Source organism: Solea senegalensis, linkage group LG17 (genome assembly GCF_019176455.1).
Source record: "Solea senegalensis isolate Sse05_10M linkage group LG17, IFAPA_SoseM_1, whole genome shotgun sequence".
Taxonomy (NCBI): domain Eukaryota; kingdom Metazoa; phylum Chordata; class Actinopteri; order Pleuronectiformes; family Soleidae; genus Solea; species Solea senegalensis.
Genome location: NC_058037.1, coordinates 6,301,292 through 6,322,118, shown reverse-complemented (window position 1 = coordinate 6,322,118; position 20,827 = coordinate 6,301,292). Strand labels below are relative to the sequence as shown.

At 38.6% G+C, this 20,827-nt stretch overlaps 1 protein-coding gene across 2 annotated transcripts; it reads right to left on the bottom strand.

The window, feature by feature from the left end:
- Positions 1-8,009: 8,009 nt before the first annotated feature.
- On the bottom strand, positions 8,010-19,499 carry opn8a (opsin 8, group member a). Of its 2 annotated transcripts, none has more exons than XM_044048424.1 (4): positions 19,286-19,499; positions 13,382-13,675; positions 12,324-12,649; positions 8,010-8,521 (listed from the first exon to the last, which is right to left on the bottom strand). In XM_044048424.1, the coding sequence occupies exons 1-4, from the start codon at positions 19,380-19,382 to the stop codon at positions 8,165-8,167; spliced, it is 1,074 nt and encodes a 357-aa protein (XP_043904359.1). In that variant the 5' UTR covers positions 19,383-19,499; the 3' UTR covers positions 8,010-8,164. The 2 variants fall into 2 exon arrangements, with proteins under 2 accessions (XP_043904359.1, XP_043904360.1); XM_044048425.1 differs by having other exon boundaries at positions 13,382-13,525.
- Between the last annotated feature and the right edge of the window lie 1,328 nt (positions 19,500-20,827).

The window sequence follows — 20,827 nt, the reverse complement described above, 5'->3', positions numbered from 1 at the left end:
TCACACTCTTTGCCAAGACAGGGTTGAGTATGGTCGAGTATATAGGGATTTGTTATATATTCTAAATGGATTCCTTCCAGTTTGGCTGTTATTTTATCTGTTGTGGTGTCTTTAACTATATCAATTGTGCTCTCTGCTTGTTTCCATTTTACAATGTTGCTTCTTTTGGACCAACATCATAGAACCTCCTGATCCTCCTTCCTACTACAGTCAATGGATGTCATTTGATGTCATTAGTAGAATAATGATGCTCTTCTACATCCTTGAATAATATTCCTTTAGCTTTCAACATTTTTAAGGAAGGCTATCCTTTGTACTCCAAAATAAGCTTTGGCTGCATCCCATTATGGTCGGTCTGACCTCGCTATTGTCATTGTAACATCGACCTTAAATGGTACTCAGTTCCTCTGTTACAGTAGTTTTGAATTTTGAAGTCTTCAGCATGCCTGTGTTTAGCCTCCACAGTCTTCTTTGGGGAATTATCAAGATGGAATTTTACACCATATAAACAGCCCAAAAGGTTTCTCATACAGACATACTCAACAGTTTCAGATCCTTTTCAAGTTTGTACTGATGACTGGTTTACACCAGGCTTACACTAGTCATCTCCTGTCCAGCCACTCCAGCTGGTCAGATGACAAAAGAAGAGAGACCACATTTTTATAAATGTGTTCTAGAATAAAAGTTGACTTGACTTGACTTGAACAGTAGAAAACAGATTGATTCTTAAATGGATGTCAAAATTGGCTGAATAAAAAAATTGAAAGCTTTATATCTGTTCAGGTGATAGCAGCTTTGACGGTGTTTATAGAGGACGGAAAACAGTCATCTCTAATAGCACAAAGAGAGGATGCTTACAATATCTATTGTGAGGTGTATTTTTTGCCACTGTGTTTATGAGGTGTCTGCGGCGCACTTTTTTCACCACAGACCTCTATTGAAGCCTCACAATGACATTGTTGATGGTCACCTACACTAATTAAGTCTGTATCCTAAAGAGCCCCTAAAGGGACATGGGGCTGGAGGTTGAAAGAAAAAAAATTGCAAAACTTTCATTCATTCATTCATTCATTCATTCACCCATAGAGACTGTAAACAAACAGAACAATGGAGCACATTGATCCGTGGGAGAGGATCATAGAGTTTTATTTAGAGATTGGCCTAAAATATAAAGACATCAAATTGGTGCTTACCTGTAAACACAGTTTTCTTATAGATGAGAGACAACGGAAGAGACTGCTTTACGCAAGAGGACTCTTATGGATTCAGAATTGGGTCAATAATCCAGCGCACAAAACAATGAGTTTGAGGATTTTTCGGAGCGCTGTGACGTACTGAGGAGTTTTCACAACAATAGAGGATTTTGAGATAAATCTCAGAAAAGAGGAAGTGGAGAGGGCTTCTAAGTATATCACGTACAAGTAACAACTCAAATTCTGGGAAAAGAGCCCCCCCGGAGTTTAGAGTTAGATATGGAGAACCCACAGTCATCAAAACATAGTTGTCAAGTAATTTTTGACAGTTACAGCCTACTTAAAAATTTATGAATAGCAAATATAAAACATGTTCTGTAGTTTTGAGCGCTGGATTATTGACCTAATTCTGATTCCATATGTGGGATCCAGCTCCTTCGGCACCAAGCATACATCGTCTTTTCTCACTCGTTCTCTGCATTTAGCAAAAATCCACTGGTAACTGTGAAGCTGTCCAGATTATTGTATTTGGTTGCTAATGAACAGGACCGCCAAGTTACAGTATGTGACTTGGAAGAGTGTCCTCTTGCATAAAGTTTTTTTTTTAACCTCCATCTTTCTTTTTTTTCCCATGTCCCTTCAGGGGCTTCGTATGATCCTAACGCCTCCTTTCACATGCCGTCCCTTTGAGACAATAACACATGCATTTTCATCACACATACAGCGTGCTGGTTTAACACCTCATTAAAGTTCCAATCTGAAACTGGCAACCTAGATCGTGGTTGTTTTTGTTCCCTTTCTTATTGTTTCAGGATTTTGGAACTCAAGGGTCCTTTTCTTTAAGGATTCATAAAGATGCACATGGTTGTTGTGTTGAGCTGAAAATGCAAAACCTTCAACACAAACACTCTTAGGCTATTCAAATAGCAAGATTATTCCTTTAGAAATTCCTTCAGATAACATCATCGTATATTACAGACGTCAGCACTGACAAGGTGAGACAACACATTCACAAAAGGAAGGGGATGTTTTTCTGGCCTTGGTTCTGTATCACACATTTTTTTTGTGTTAGTGTATCTCACACAGCCTTGAATAAAGCACATCTCCACATATTTATATTATTATTATTGTTATAATATAAATCATGTCACTATCGGCAACAGCCAGGATGTGAAGTTGTTGAATGTCATATGTAAATAATTAGGCAAGGTGTTGGCAACCGGACAGTGGCGCTTATTTGTCTTGAAGAGAGCTGCTAATGACCAGCCCGTCAACCTTTTCAAGGAGGAGGTGTTAATGACCAAATTAGTAACTGTGTCATAAGTGCTTTGGCAGAGGTGATTAGGTTTTTATTTCAACAGGAAACAGCAAATGTTTTTAAGCTGATTTGCACCAAACTTGGTTAGATAGATAGATAGAATCCTGTAGCTTATCACATAATGACCCGCATATAGACAGCAGATACACGTCCTGGAACATAGGAACGTATCCTTCATCCTTCATATTGTTTTGTTTTGTTTTTTTAACCATATTCCATACCAGACATATACAAGACATTTACTGTTATTCCTCAGAAACTAATGAAGGATCATCATGTACCTTGATCCCCTGCATTCTTGAACCAGCATTACGGCCAGTGTAAACATGCCTGAACCAGACAACGCCCCTTGCTGCCCTCTTCACATGTCAAAGACAATCTTTCAATATATTCTTCTGACATTATCCAGAGTTCTTCTGTGTAAACATGTGTAGCCTTTGTTTCTGGCTTCATATAACAATGCCGAGTTGTGAATCCGAATGGTCTGAGGCTGCGTTTGATTTGCAGTTTACTGGGTACAATTTTATTTTGTAATCAGATTAAACTACCGTTTTATTTCCCCTCCATTCATTTGGATCTTGTAAAAGTAAAATATGGTGTTAAAATCTAAAGGTGAAGCTATTCTGCTCCCGATGTTACCATCCACAGAAACGTATGTTAATGTCCTGAAAGCATTTCAGTCTGGACGGACAGAAACTGAGCCCTTTGACAATGATGACGCAGGTATTCACATTCACTTCCTTCCCTTGCCACAACTCAACCAGCAGCTGTGAACAAAACCTTTAACACTTCCAGTTTCAATTACACCCTATCAGTGGTTTCAAAAATGCACCTTTAATGGACAATGATAATTTAAATCTTTAATGCTTTCACCAAATGTATTAATAACCCATACAATGCCCTTTCACCATCATTATTATAATGTATTGTTATAAAATCTTAACCAGTTGAGTTAGTTAGCTTCAAACAATATGAACATATGCATCATCCTGGCCTACAAATGCTATTGTGTAACCGAATGAATGAACCTTTTGCATTCATTATCTTAACATGTCATGAAATAAATTACCTCTGTTTGATGGTTCTTGCTGGATCTCATCACTTTCTCCCTCTCATCCTGGGCTGTCACATGTACATATATGTGTGTTTCCTTTCCACAATTTTTTCCATGGTCTATGATTTGTTTTTGGAAACTTTGATGTCAAGATGTTTTTTTAATTTGCGCCATCATCCAACCCTCTGGGGACATTGTGTGATTACTACTTAGTTATTGCAGCACAGGTCCCCCTCCCTTCCTTCCTTTTGAAACGTTGTCACTGTAGAGAAGGGAAATGCGTGCCTTTTTTTAACTTCTACCTCAAACACAGACTTTTCAGTTTCACAGCACACGTGCTTTTAGTGCAGCTCTTCTGTTTTTCGACCTTTTCTGATGCATCTCTTAAAACTGCACACGCTTCATGACTTCATAGGCCTGGCGGCATATTGAGAGTGGAGTGAAGACACACTTCACACGTAAATAGTAGGAATAAAATGGACCAGTGTGCACATTTCATGAATCTGACGCTTTTCACATATTTTTGTACAGACAGTAACAACATTTCTGTGAGGCCCATCGTATGCAAATTAATGAAAGCAGCTTGGCGTGGCTTTGTTGTGAACCAGCAGAGAATGGAAACAAAACAAAAAAACAACATTTGTTGTTGACAATAAAAACTACAGGCAACCAGCATGAAAAGGAAGACAAAACATTTGGGATTGGAGCACAGACTTGGTCAGAAAATCTCCATGATGTTCAGGGAGCACACTGATACTCATATCCATGTTGAGTGTAAATGACTTTCAAGGTGGTTCAGTGGGTGAAATGAGATCCGGGTATACTGGATACTGTACGTCTCATTTGACTCAAGTAACAACAGACCCATCATGTCGGCATGCGATCGTCCAGATAGGCAGAGAGATGTGCAGTGTTTTCTCAACAGTGAAGGTGTGACAAGTGAGTAGTTTTTCATTTATTTTTGTTAATGCAAAAGCTTTCGAGGAAGACACAGGTGACACAACACAACATTAGCCAGCTTTAAATGTCATAGGTGAGATATTAGACTCCAAGTGGAGAAACAGCCGCCAAAAAGTGAGAAGTCATTTGTAAAAAAAACCTTCAGGTTTCTCAATAGAAACAGGAGAGGTGAGAGCATTAGGTTAACCATTTAAAAGAGATCCCAGAACATTTCTTTTTAACTACATAGACCAGCAAATACATTGAAATCTATAGTATGTAGATATCTTCATGTTGCCTCTACTCACTGTTTCAGACCTGAATTATTAATTGCATATTAAGAATTTATATTTATTTGTGTAATGTAAACAATATCCGTAAGCTATTGACATACTCATATTATTATCCCTGACAACCTACTACAGATTTCACTTAAAAAAGCGCAGGCACCTTATTCATTTTCATCTCTCTGTATATGTTACCATGCCTAATTTCATTTTTGATATGCTAGGACCTTATCACTTCATCATCATGCATTATTATTGTGCTAAAACTGCAGAGTTCATACCATCTCTATTTAGTCACTTTTTAATTGTCAGGTTTTTCATAATAAACAGTATCTAATGCAGTATATAGTGAGGTGGTAAAACACTTAAAGGCGACATAGATCGGAAGCTCCAATTAACGCTGCGTTTGTGTGTGTGTATCTGCGTCATTACCTTGTTTATGAAACCCTAAAGTTTAAGAACAACAGTTCAGCCACTGCTGAGAAAATAGTGTTGTATTGTTTTCCTGGGCTCTGCGAAGCGGATCGGCACTTCCTTAATCTACTAGTCCGGGCACATCCGGTTGCGTACATTCAACCGCAGAAGAAGAAGAACTACTCTCGTTGTAGCTGCTGAGATGCAGAGCATCCACCGTACCAGAGGAGGAGCTGTGTATCTGAGAGCTGGCCTATCTATTACGTCACTTCCAGGTACCTGGCCAGTCACAGGACTGTAGGAAAGCTCTCGTTGGCTGGCCAATCACAGCACAGTCCACGTTCTGGGGGTGTGGTTTTGGTCTGAAACAGCGCGGCTGACAAGAGCGTCAGTGAGGAGATATTTTGATCGGCTCGTTTGCAGCGATTAGGAGGTTTTTAACCATGAAAACAAGTTAATATATGTAAGTAGACCTCAATAACTAACATATTAGTCTATGTCGCCTTTAAAAGAAAGACGAAATATCGTATTGTCAAAATAATACTTTTTTATACACTGACAGACAAAATGTACGCAGATATCTGAGTAAGAAACGCCAAATTCTCATGACATGAAATGATTTCAAAACAAACGGTTGGCTTGCCAGCATTTCCCTCGTAAACACCTGATACTAATCACTTGCCATATGTGTCAATAGATGTTCTTCAAGGCAGCAATTTTGGCTTTAAGTAGTAGGTAAACACAGCTGTTGCTAATCACATTCATTAGGACTCATTAGGAGCGACTGAGACTTGAAGGGACAGTGAGGTTTAGTTGTAAAAATGTAATATAATTGTTTTTCATGGCTGTAAAATCAGCATTTTGTAAATATATAACGATACTTTGCTGACTTTTGTCGTCAGAATTCTGACTTGAATTATTTTGGACTTTATTCTCAAAATTAATTAAGTCATAATTCTGTGATTAAAGTCAGAATTCTGAAAAAAGAGGTTTGCATATAATTCTGACTTCTGACTTAATTCTCAGAATTCTACCGTACACTGTAGCTCTTCACCTTTAAAGTGATTATTAACACCTGTGTTTTCCATGCTACTGCTATTTGGCTATTGTTTTCACAATAGCCAATGTGACATAAAATAGTAAAATAGCAACAGCAACTATCTAAAACACCCCCTATTCAAAGCTATGTGCCTGTAATTTAATGGCGGTGGAAGAAGGAGCACATTCCTTTGGCATGTCTCCAGCACCATTATGCACTCATGTGTTTTGTATGTTTCAAAACGGCACCAGAGCCCTACACCCTTCCCCCACGCCACAGAAAATAAACACTTTGAAGCTGACCTTTGCCCCTTAATTTTATCTCTGAAAAAAAATTCTGTGTTAAACTGCTGTGAGTAGATTAGACTTTGGGGATCTTAATCCACTCCATTAGTGACAACACATGCAAGCTCATGCAATCACACTGACACAGCAATTTAGATTTTTATCTGATAGTATACAGAGAGCAAAGGGACGGTGGGTGGGAGATCATTGTTTGTCAACTTGGACTGAAATGTCTGCAGATCTAAGATTACACCTGCCCAGACAACCATAAAATAAAAAATAAAGGAAAGAAGTTGTATTATTTATCTTCAATAATTGAAATAAATTGCAAATTACTTGCAGTTTATTTTTGTTGGCATATTCAGAGCTTTGGAAATAAAATCCATCATTATGATAAAGTGAATTTGTTACATGTTTTCCTCTAATAATAGGATTTAACATTGCCGATTTAAAAAACAGCGGGCAAATGAAACCTCAACAGTAAGAGAAAGGAATTTACTGTATATCCTTCATTATAACACATGCACATTACAACATCCAGTGGTTGTGTACAAATACGGATTACACATAAAAACACATAAAAACCAAACATCATTTAGGGGGTGAAATAGCTGTTGCTAAATAGTTTGAATTGATGTACAGTAAGGTTTGGAAATTCCTATATGATATTTATTGTTTGCCTTATAGGTAAAGAGCTATTACTCAATCAAATGTAAATACTGTGTGACTCATTGAGGGGACATATGGTGTAAATCACTGAAAAGATAATTATTTATTCAGTATATCCATCCACATGTCAACCAACATACAGCACATTTTCCGTTTTAATACATGACTTGTGTGTTCAGGCCATTTAGTTTATTCTGTAATACAGCCATAATCCAGTTTTCCATGCAGTCCTCAAATACCCAAAATATAGTTTGTTCACTTCACTACACCAAGTAAACACAGATGGTCCCTTCTTTATCATGCTTCTCTCCAGACATCTTCTTATCTTCTTGGTCATGATGAACAAATTGCTGGAGGCTGGGTTTTTTTTCAAGGTCCAGTAAGCATACTCCGAAACTGTAATGTTATACTCAGTCCTTATGGCCAAATTCATGCACAATGTGTGGTGCACTATTATTTCCATCTGCGAAACTGGAAAGGTTATCCAAGTTGTCCAGTCCTCCGTTTCATTGGACTACATATATTTCCTGCACACCACAGTTCAACGCTGCATCATTTCCTCCTTAAACTGAGCCTCCGGTGTAAAGTGAGGACAACACAGGAGTCTGGAAATCTAGGAGTTCACCAGAATCATGGAACACACATTGATAAATGCTACTCAGTTAAAAATCAATCAATCAATCAAATAAGGGATTGTTTGTTATCAGTTTGTTATCTTCACAGGGTGAAATGCAGGGTACACCGTGGACAGGTCACCAGTTCATCGCAGGGCCATTGCACATCATCACTGTCACAGTCACACTTACGGTCAATCCACATTTTTTTTTTGGACAGTGGGAGGAAGCCAGAGAACCCGAAGAGACTGTTGTTAAGTCTGAACAGTGGAAGGTAACTTTTTACATCTTTGTTTTAATATAATTGCATTGCTCCAAAATGACTGTATTCTGTCAACACTCTTATGCCACTGTCATATCTCACTCGTCCCTGTCGTCACACCTGCAAGCGTCTTATCTCTGGTAATGGTACATTCTGAGATGTCAACCATTTTGATGGTCATTTTCGGCTCTTCGCCAGGGAAACAGACCCGACACGAACAACATAAGCCCAGTCGGTGGAGGTGCAGGAGCTTGTGCCATGCGGTGCGCCTGAAGATGAAATATATGAAAGGGTTGTACATGGTGGCGCTCTTAGCAAAGAGGCAGGGAAGCAGAGCGATGAAGGGATCCAAGTGGTCCTGCTCCTGATAGTGAAACATGCTCCAGAAACTGACGACCACGTACGGTGTCCAGGCAGTGAGGAAGCCTAAGGTGATCGACACAGCCATCTGAAACGAGAAGACAAGATGAGAGACCAGTGTTAACATCTGGACATGCAGTCAGCAAGATTAGCTGGCTGATCCAGTAACAAGGTAATGGTGCATAACTTTTTAACTATAAACAAATGTCTGTTGTCAAGTGAGTTCTACTGCTTAAAAAAGGATTCCTTCTCATCTCTGTGCTGCCTCTGTATACACACCACTGCTCCCTCATTTGGGTCTGATAGTATTGCTTGACACAGCCCATTTTCAGATGAAGAACACAGCGTGCAAATCATATGTTGTTTACACGTTGTTTACGACTAAGCAGAATAGTATAATAAACAAAACTTGCACACTGCAGCTTCAATTTAAAGTTTTAAATCATATTAACTCAGCCTCCTGATATCAAATGTTCCTGCTTTACTATTTTTTTATGGGGAATGATTAGGTGGGAAACAATAGCTCTCAGACTACAAGAAAATGAGCCATTTGATTTGACAAAAAAACAACATTTGAAAAAAAGAAATACAGGTAATAAATGTGTATTCTTTTTATTATTATTATTATTATTTTTATTATTATTATTGTTGTTGTTATTGTTATTATCAGGATTATTATTAGTAATAATATTGTCAATCAATACTGTGACATGTCAATATTTGAAGTAAGAAAAAGGAAAAAAGGGACATGTAGTTAAACGTGAGACAGATAATAATTTGGGGTGGGCAATGCCTGATAAACTGGAATACAATAACACAAGGGGACAATGATCATGTTGTTATCAGTATGCTGTTATCAGTCAGGTGAGGAGATGTGCAGCAGACACACACATTGTTGTGCGACTGACAGGTACATGGTTCTGACTTAAACCTGAAAGACCTTTTACTGTGTGAGGCAATCAATGTTTCCATGGCTACACTGGAAGGATCAAACCGGTTATTTCAAGAAAGGTGTCAATGTGACGGAATCAACAGCCAATTTGAGTTTGACTGAAGACAAGCAAAATAATTGTTAATGAACAGCGGGGAGAGTTTTATTTGTTTTCCTATTAAATTCCTCCTTTCTTCGCGTTTCACAGGAATAAAGAGTTCAAAGGTTGCCAATTCCCAACCTGATGCACCAGATGGTTAATTGCACAGAACAATATGGAGAGGCTTCATTGGAAAGTGTTTGCAAAAGTCAGTCACTTTCAATTAAGAAACCTGGCAAGCGATGAAGCATCCATCGCCATCAATCACGGTTAGGAGAGCCAGTCCGAGGGAAAGTGAAAACTCTTTTCATCTTTCATCAAAAGCGTTCTGTGCAGTTCTTTGTTGTTGTTTTTTGTTTTTTTAAGACAAAATAACTGATGTAATAAGAGTAATGCCTATTTACTTTGACTGCGGTTTAAAAGCAGTTTCTTTTTTTATCACACACCAAAGAAACCCCCGTCGACTGCCCTCGCTGGTTAGCTGTTCGGTTCAAATCACTGCAGTTTGACCACAAGCAAGAGGAAGTCTCACCTACAGTGGTTTAGAAAGTCCCACATAAACATTAATTGCAAAAGATGTGATAGAATCAGACCTGTCAGTGACCAAAGATAACTCCCCCTGTATCATAAAACTATAAACTTACAAGGGACTTTATTGCATTTTATTGAAAAGTCACAGACTGAGAGTAGCTTGTGCTATGTGGTGCTGCAAATGTTCTGTAATTATAAAGTGATGACCATATAAAGCACTTTTCTTTTGCCATTCCTCTATTCACTCACATGAATACATACACAAGAAGATAAAGAAAAAACAAACACATAGAGATACAGAAGCCTGATTTAACATTATCATCAACGTTTGATAGAATCAAGTACTTAAAAAACAACAACAAAACAACACAAATCAACCCTCTGCATATCAACATATTCTGCGGCGTCTTCAAACCTGCACTTAGCATTAAAAAAAAACAAAAAACCACATCCTTTGAATTCAGTTTTCATGTTAAACATCTGACAAACTGAAGGAAATGTCACCTGTTTGCCACTCTCATGAATATGCACACACATAGTCACAGACATAATGTATGTATGATGGCTTAGGTGTACGCCTTTCCAACACTTGAAAATGGAGTGTGAGCATTGCATGTGAATTAGCAGATTAGAACAAAAGGAAACCCAACACACATACACACAATCCCCATTGTCTTTATTTACAGTAAATATGGGCTTCTAATTATCCTCATTGATGTAACAATGTGTTTTTGTTTTGTACACTTGTACTTTTTGGGGTATATTTAGAAATACTTAATACTGCTCATTGTTGTATAGCTGTGTTCCTCCGCTGTGTCAATGTGATGTCACACTGACTTTGACTTTATTGGCAGATAAGTCGACCTGAAAAAATGAGAAGTCATTAATGTCCTAAAGCATGTGAGTTGTAGTTAGTGAAGTGAGGTGGAGTCTGCTATTATCAACAAATGACCTCCTCTCAGCTCAACAATGACTCCAACAGAGCCAAGGAAAATAGAAGAGTGTTGATTTAGTTATCTCATCAATGTAGAGCTTGTCGGTGAATAAAAATACTGCAGCTCCTCTGTCACAGATTTGCCCTATTTCTTTCAACTCAAATATTTTCAATATCAAAAGTCAGGTATAAAGCTGTTATTAACCTGTGTGACTGCAACAAATAAAATGCAAATAAAGCAGCTATAGCAGAGATGTTAGAATCAGAATTAAACCAGTAGTTGAATTACACCAACAAGGAGCAGTGGGCAGCACAAATCTACACCTGGGGAGCAAAGGTACCTTGTTCTTGACCTGTCCCAACATTGGAACCCTTGACCTTCAAAGCCCAATTCCCTTTAACTTGGCCATAAGCTGCCACATGTTGTGTGACTGATGGCGTATTTCCACCAGCTCTACTCGCCTCGCCTCGGCACGACACGACGCGCCACGGCACAATTAGGTTGCATCTCCACTACAAAAAAAGTACCTACTTAACGTGGGTGGAGTCATCACTGCACGGCTGAGTGAAACTACGTACGAGTGACTAGTGACTTTACACCAGACTCCTGTAGTTGTTGGAGATTAGCCCACGTTTTTAGGATTGGCTACAATTCGGCACACGTCCCCGGAGCACAGACTCCTACTGGTACCAGGTACTATGCTAGTGGCGAGGCGTGGCGTGGCGAGGTGAGGCGAGGTCTGCCCAAACAGTAAAAGCTAAAATATCAATCTTTCAGCTGGAACTTCAATATTTACTAAAACCCCTGTGACAAAATAGAGCTTAATGGTAGCTTGCAGTGGGACCAAAGAGGATTAGTAGACCGTATGGAGAGACAATAAAGTAGGTGAGTGCAACCAGTGACCAGCAGTAACTCAATAAAGAGAGCACCGGTTAGTGCTTTGTTGCCTAGTAACACTGGATTCTGTGGCTACACTTGGTGAGAAGGTAATGATTTTTTGTGCCTTTGAACTTTCACTTTGTTTATTTTGCTGTGAAGTGGCAACAATTACATAGTGTAGGTCAATGTTGTAAATGTTGTAAAACCTCCTATTGTCTCCAGGGTGCGGTCTGACTGTCTTACATGGGTCTGGAATATGCTTGCTTATAGGCCTGGTTGCCTGAAGATGTGCTTTAATCTAATAAATGCAACTCAAAGAACATGAAACAGAACCTGGCTCATTTTGAACTGACATTTCCCACGTCTACTTTAGTAAAATGTCTTTCATTAAAAGAAAGTGTTTTTTTGTGGAGTAATTTCTTCAGTACTATTATTATTTTACATTTCACAAATAAGCTTGTGCACGATCAGTAAAAGTAAAAAAAAAAACTACAGTGTCAGCACTGATACTTACAAAGGTGATTTTCTTCTCGATGTTGCCGTATTGAAAGTCATTGCGCTGGATGGATTTGTAGACTCTGTGCAGCTTCCAGGCAATGCCAAAATAGGTGAAGACAATGACCAGACTGGGCAGGAATGTGCAGAGAATGGACATCGCTATGATGAAGGTGAAGTGGTTCAGAGACTTCCCGTAGCCGGTCCAGGCTATCGAGCAGGCAAATCCAAATGGCTCTGGGCCATAACTGCCCCAGCCGAACAGAGGCAGCAAGGCCCACAGGACGGCGTACAGCCAGATCCCAGTGATCACAACGCAGACCGTTCGCCTCTGGAACCTGAGCCCTAGAGACAGATTTTAAATTCACTTTAGTGTATGAACTGTATTGGCTTTGCACGCTGCCTTGTTTTGTTACACATCATTTGCCCGATTTTGCATTAACCTTTAAAGAAAGGAAGCAGCAATGTAGGAGTCCACATTGTTCTTAATTCTTAAGACAGGCATTGCCATTAGGATCTTAATTAAATCACAATAACACCAAAGCTAAGCACACATCAGTGAGGCTCAGCTGGGAGGATGGAGGTTGCAGCTACAACACAGGGTGTTGTAATGAGCTTAATGAGCAGTGGCAACTGTATTTTTGGGCAACCTACTACAGTAAGTATATTATTTGATGTTTTGTCTTCTTTTTTTTTTTTTTACATCGAGTGCCATTATTTTTAAACCTCACACGTTCTGTCATCTACTGGTGTCATCAACGTGATGATGGCAAAAGCCAATTGTGTGATCAATAATCATTCGAGCATGGCATTTAAAAAGAAATAAGAAAGCCATAGGTAATATTTTTTTGGGGTTTGGAATAATTGAAAGGCTTTATTGCCAAGCTGATATCCAGCTTTAGATTTGATTGGGTGGATATATTATTAATCCGAACGGGAATTTAGGAAACTTGCATCGGAGTTAAATCTCTGGGACATTTGTCAAGATTGATTGTTGTCTTACAATAATGATTTATAAATGTCATATGGTCTTTAACTGCTCTGAGCTCCCTTAAATACTATTTGAGATTACATTACCTGTCTCAGGTGGACTTCCTGTTACCAGGAACCTGATCATCCCCATCACAGCCAGAGTCATGATGCTGGTTACACTGAAGATCATACCCATCAGGCCGTAGTAGAGGCAAGAGGCATCACCACCAATCCAGGCATGGTTAAAAGCTGAGGCAATGGACAGAGGATACATGCTGAGGGCCATGCCCATGTCTGTTAATGCTAAGTTTACTGTCAGCAGCTCCGGAGCTTTGAGTGAAGTGAGGCGATGGGCTGCACTGGCCAGGACTGCTGCATTCCCCAAGATAGACAGGACGGCTGCAGGAAATAATAAGAATATAGACTGGAGAAACACCATAAAACAAAATCAATATTGTACTGTCTCTGTGAGGGGAAGGCCACTGGCTGTAAACAACAGAAACACCTCTCTGTAACAGGTATCAGTCCTTCACAATGTCAGTCAGTCAGTCAGTCATCATCTAACCGCTTTATCCTCCACCAGAGGGTCGCGGGGGGTGCTGTGCCAATCTGCTACATCGGGCGATAGGCGGGGTACACCCTGGATAGTTCGCCAGTCCATCGCAGGGCCACACACAGATAGAGACAAACAACCATTCACTCTCACACTCACTCCTATGGTCAATTTAGAGTGTCCAATTCACCTAATCCCCACATTGCATGTTTTTGGACTGTGGGAGGAAGCCGGAGAACCCGAAGAGAACCCACGCACACACGGGGAGAACATGCAAACTCCATGCAGAAAGACCCTTGTTCCAACCGGGGCTCGAACCCGGGTCTTCTCGCTGCAAGGCGAGAGTGCTAACCACTACACCACCGTGTGACCCCTTCACAATGTCAATAATCTCTAAATAAAATGGGTTTTAAGGAGGTGGTCAAAGGTCAATGACCACTTTCAAAACCAAGGCTTCTCTATCACAAAAACACCAGTAACATACAGTTAGATATATTCTAAAGACATGCAGTTACAGATATATACTGTAGATCTATCTATCAATGCTAGAATTCAGCAATAGTTGTGATTACAGCAGCATGATATCATTGAAAAATGATATATAGAATAGAATAGAATAGAAATACTTTATTCATCCCCAAGGGGAAATTATAGGAGAGAAAGGAATAAATGATTAGCTGGATGAAATATTAGAATGTAACCTTATATTAGAATTAGAATCAAGACCCAGGATACAACTGGATTATATTTATCATAATAATAAATACATAGAATTCATCTGACTGAACATATACACGGTGCTATTGTGCAATAACATGAAAAGCATGTCATTCTGAGATTACTAGTTGCATCGTGACTGTTTCCTCTTCAGTTGTTTTTTTTAATTTTTGTCTTTGTATTGTTATTATCTTACTATTAATGAGCATTATTTTATGTATGATTCAACTTTGTATTTTTGTTTTCTGTCTGTCTTTTGGTTGTGATGGTTATACAGTGGTAGACAGTAACTTAACAACTTTGACAGGTATCCTCACGGACACCTCACCTTTTCTGTCACAATTTGTCCTCAATCAAAATATAGAAAGGACCCTCTCTTGAACTCATGCTGAATAGCAACATATCTAATAAAGATGCCCTTTTTATTCATTTCTTTTTTTCCTGTGAGGACGCCACAGGCCTGATAAAACTGGTTCATGGGCTAGGTTCAGTCCAGGGGCCGTATGTTGCCCATGAGTGACTTATACCTTCATTAAATGAGACACCTGCAGCTGTGTTTCGTTGTACGTGGCTGTTGATAGAATGTGTTTTCGGCAATAAAATCTAAAATCACACGATGGCAGCCTGTGGTGATGAGATCAGTCAGAATTCAAAATGAACTGAAATTCAGACATGGCTGTGCCTGCCTTCATCTGCTCTTTGAATGTATATGGACAGAGAAGCACCTTGGTTCTCTGTGAGTTTTAATATACTGTAGGCAACAGCAGCACCGTGACACTGAACCCCTTTAGGATTTGTGACAGCTTTTTGCTTTTTTCCTGACCTCAGTGCCTCTGGGTTTCTCTTTGCCCTCAGGCTTAGTTCTCTCACCATGCTTCATTAACTGCAGAGCTCCAGACAACGTACAGAAGCTGGCTGCTCGTGAGATGCTGAGGCTGGCAGCACCAATAACTGCACATGTTCTACTCTGTACTGGTTAGTCACTGCCACCAAAGACACATTTATCACACAATCTATGCATAACTTGTGTTAAGATAGCCTGTTGTATGACGGCATTCAGCATTTTTGTGATCCAAAAACATTTTGGAGCCGAAAATGAGATTCTGAATGTATAGTTGTGTAGTGGACTTACCTCCCGCCCTCCCTTAAATTATTTTCATCACTGTGAGGCAAAGTGCTTATATTGCATGGGATTCTAAAAATATGTAGAGAGATTGGAAAATTAATTATAGCATTTCAGTAATCGCCAATTCCATTATGGAGATTGGTTGAGGTGTTCCGTGTTAAACCTGTAATAACCCTCCCTCATGTAAGTGAATGCAAATGTGATGAATTCAACATGCAGTATTGTCCTGTAATGTGTTTTAGATGTGAATAGGCAAGTCAGGTGTTGTCCCCATCAGGTTCTCATGGAAATTTCTCTCCCATGAAGTAACCTTGATATGTCATGACCTCCAACATGACAATAAATCCAATAATCACTGGCATGAATACGTGATATGTCCATGATGGTTTACAAAGAGATGTTTGTTGAAAATGCCTTGAGTATAATATTTTTTTTTTAAATGAAATTCACAGCTGATATGTTAAGATCCTAGGAGAGTTTTGCATCCATCGCTGTTATAAAAAAAAAACCCACAGTGACAGTTGTATTGTAGAATATAGTGGGAATGGTGCGATAACAAATGCAATGACAGCCTTTGACTGTCACATTTCATGAAGTGAGTGTAATCTCAGACAACCTGGACCTTACAGTGTCGCATCTCTATTCATTGAAGTCTGTAACTCCATTTTCTGCATTTGCATTTCCTTTTATCATCCCTTCCAATGCATATATTGTAATAACAATATTGCACACACAAACACACACACACACACACACACACATGCTTGTCATTTAATTATTTGCTTTTTTTTTAAATTAAAATGTAAATTTTGCACGCATTTGGGCTTTATCCAGCAACAAATTCATCATACTTTAATTTCTGACATTAATTTATTTTAAAAATGGTGGTTACTATTGCAGGTACTGTCTAAGTATCAGGAGTATGACATTTTTGCAGTAGCATTGTAACAGACAACATGTATACTATGAATATTTGCAATGTTTATGTTGTTGGGTAATCCCAGATGCCTCCGGTAGGGGGAGCACACGGCATCTGAGCAGTGAGCACACAGATTGAACTACTTGAAAAACAACGTGCGGACTTCCTCCAAACAAACATGACATGCTCCCCTTTAGATTTTTAACGTTTAAATACGTTGAGTCACTTGTTAAGCAGACTTTTTAGCATGTTTTCATCGAGTTCTTTTCGAGAGCAGACATTTTGACGTGCCTGTGTTAGCAGGAAAAGCACAGGTGACGGTGATTACCTGATGAGACAACAAAACGGTCGACCTTGCTTCATTAATATGATTATTTACAGTCGTGCTCTCCAGATATTATAACGACATATCCTGACAGAGATCCACTGTGACGCATTTAGAAATGTGAGGTACGTTTTAATATAAGTTACGTCCTTTATTAGTCCCACAATGAGCAAAGACAGTAAAGGTAAGTGTAATAAACAGTGATAACATGCTTTCTCCTGTCTATGAATGTTCACTATAAGATATCCACTATTAATATTATAATACAAAATAGAATATGCAGTCAGTAACCAATGAGGTGAATATTTACAGTATAAAACAGGATTACACTTGATATATTGCACATTGTACAAAGGGGTGTTAAGTTTATATGTAATGCTTTCAATTTGAAAGAAGCCTGTTCATTTTGGTTGAACAGTAACCTCAGAATAGATTTCATGTTATGTCATTTCACAGTGCACATTTTTGCATAATTACTGTGTACTTTTTGAATTGTGGTCTGAACACAAGGAAACCATGTCCATGTCCTGGTATAACTGCGATGCATAAAACATGTATCCATAAAAAATAAATGTGAAAGTTGTCAGAAAAAATAAATAAATGAAGAAGTTCATTTCCGGCACATTTAGAAGTTTAATGTTTGCTATATGGTCACAGGATACAAGCTTTTTATGTAGGTGCTGGTTGTGCATGAATGTATATGTGCAAGTGGGCTCGACATTAATGGCAATAATGATTGCCTGTTGCAAATAGCAAACCAGGAAAAAATGCTTTTGAAGGCAATAATCAGCACCTTTTCTTGCAATGAAGGTAGATAAAATGCCATCTATAGGGTGATGTGGCACTTAATACAAATGGTAGGCAACCACCTGTAGTGTAATTTGCAGTATAAATTGCTGCCATACTGGCACTGCAACAAGGTAAGTTGCAGTAGCCAAATGTAGCTTCATTTTTCCAGGGCTACATAATGAAATGGTGGGTCTTATCGTCAGTGACAGTTAATCCATATTCCACCACAGATCCCTCAAAGGTGGACTGATGCTTGAACTGTGCCACCAGTGCCATTTGCGTCACAAGAAAAGCGAGGGAAGTTGTGGAGTGATTCAGGAGACACAAAGAGACTCCAGCAGCTGCAGAACTGAAGTGATGGAGCGTCCCTTTGAGGTACACACACACAAGTACACACACCACACTAGAACAATGGTTATATAACCCAAAGTCTTGCACAGTCACCTTATATGCAGTTAACTGTTTTGGCTTCGACCATATTTAGGAATTGTGACTTCCATAAACATGAAAAAGCCTATATACTTCCTCCCGTCTGAACTCTGCTATCAGTCACAATATACAGTATCTCCATCATCTTGATGGTGATGGGTTAGGGTTGAAAGGTGTATCGTGTTTTTCAATGCAACCGTATCCCGGTTTGTTGTTGGTTTTGTCAAGTCACGAGCAGGGACCACACTATCAAATGATTGTAAGTCAAATTGATTTATTTAGGAATAAATAAGAACAACATAGGCTTGATCAGTTTTTATGTGGTGGTAACCTTCACCTGATCGCGGCTAGCAAAAAGACAGAAATAGGGGGGATATATAGACAGAGGGGGAATGATTGCGGTGTGGTCCTGCTCCTGCACCTCAGATGAATAATCTCCATGTAAATGGAATGCATGCTCATTGTCGTGTCAAACAAGTGGATAATGAGAATAAACAAGTGAGTGTTTATGTATAAAACAACATGTTTAATGTTCTGTCTCCAGAAACCAGGATAGTTTTGCATGTTAAACACTGAGTACAACAACAATGATTACAGTTAATAATTATTTCAATATAATTGGGCTCTCTGTATTTATATAGCCCCTTTCCTGTCAAGATACCCATTCACTCATACATCTACGCAGTGCATTGATATGCAGGACTTTATCTAACTTACCCATTCACACCCTTCAGCACAACCATCGGGAGCAGCTTGGGGTGATTTGTCTTGCCCAGGGACACATGCACATATGTAGACTAGTGGAGCCAGTAATCAAACCCCCGAACTCTACCACTGATCCACGGCCTCCTTCAATTTTCTTTAGCAGCAATATAAAAACAACTTCCATATGTATCGCCATAATGATAATACCTTGCTGTGAATGTTTTAGCTTAGATGTAGAGTTTTTTATCTATTTTTTAAAAAAATAAAAAAAACCCAAAGAAGCTGAAATGAACAGATATCATAACATCTTAAAAAAAAAAAAATATATATATATATGTATATATATATATATATATATTTTTTTTTTTAAGTTTCCTTTTTCAGGATCCTAAAATAAATCTATTAATGCTCACAGACAATTAGGACTAAACAAGAAATGTACTCACCTATTATTACCAGATACATCCCGGCCCAAAAATCAACAGTAGGTGACAGTTTGGACACATATTTATCATCCATTGTTGTCCAGTCAGTGATGAACATGGGCACAAATCGGTTGAAGTAAAAAGAAAAACAAATAACTTTAGACGTTTTAAAATTGAGTCCTATTGTGTTTTTAAAAGACTGAGCATATTGGCTTTCTCATCATATTCTGTGTAATGTGATGTCGCATCTGACACAGAACCTCCCAGTAGTCCTTCTACCCTGCTATATAAACAAGCCACACACACACACAAACATGCATTAATTCCCCCACACACACACACACACACATTTATCCCCACACACACACACACACACACACACAGAGTGAGAGATTATGATTAACAACAATGACCTCATGACTCAAATGCTCATTTTAAAACACACACAGCCAAGTTCGATCCAAGATAATGACACAAAATGATGTCGGCTCCAGTGGAGTCGATACAATCCACTGAGTCAATACTCTTGTATAAAGTGGCATAATTAGAGATGGTATCTTTTTCCTATCTCCTTCGTTACTTAATGTGTCTTATGGCAAATCTTTATTATCTTTATTATTATTATTATTATTATTATTATTATTATTATTATGTGTTTTCCCTAAAATCTGACAATGAAAAATTGACACTACCTTTACTTCCTATGATGCTTTAGATTAAGATTAAATGGAAGATAAGCGCATTACATTAGTTGTGTATGTGTGTTGTAATTGTGTGTATGCTCGTGTGGTTTAAGGTCTTTGTCAGGAGGATTTACAGTGTGTACGTCATAGAAGAGTGAAATTGTCTTTTATCATATCGTGTTTTAAACAAATGTACAGCAGCTAACTTGAATTTACATTGTAGGGGTATGAACAGTTTAATGTGTCACTATTGTCATAACACTGTTTAATTATCTGTTCATTTGATTGATTGACTTTGATTGTAGTTTTATTTTATTCGACCTGCATTCTTGACTGTTAAAATTGAACGCATCATGAATTTATTTCATCTGTGGCAACATCTCACACTTTAATAATTTAGAAACACTGTGACTGGATTAATCAAACTGAAAACCTGTCAGCTTAGCAATATTTAGAACAATTGGTCCATTGTCAAAGTCAGAGCAGCAGAGAAATATCACAGTTTTTCTCCAGCATTTTAACTTAAACACCTAATGTTGCTTTTTTTGATTTGTAAGAAATTATAACCTAGGGTTGCTGGAACGGACACGGTGAACAGTTAATGCAATTTTTCTTGGAAGTTTACTTCTTTTTTTTTACACTGTCTTGGCGGATGTTTCAACCTTTTACCCCGCTTAATTTAGCCTGCAGCATGTGTTTACCTTACACCTTCTCCACATTTTATCCAAGTGATTTTTGCACCTCTGAATGTGTGAAAAGGGCAGTGATAACACCAGAATTGTGGGTGTAACTGAATGATCCAGTGCCATTATCATTTTGTCAGATTGTTGTCATATGCTGTGGTTGAATTGCAAAGTGGCATATGGTTCTCTGTTTGTTT

Excerpts from the sequence above, each read along its gene's own strand:
- opn8a (XM_044048424.1), bottom strand. The coding sequence starts at position 19,382 with ATGTTCATCACTGACTGGACAACAATGGATGATAAATATGTGTCCAAA. Across the intron at positions 13,676-19,285 it reads GATGTATCTGGTAATAATAG|CCGTCCTGTCTATCTTGGGG; the intron begins GTGAGTACATTT and ends TATTTCCTGCAG. Across the intron at positions 12,650-13,381 it reads AGGAAGTCCACCTGAGACAG|GGCTCAGGTTCCAGAGGCGA; the intron begins GTAATGTAATCT and ends ATCTGTCTCTAG.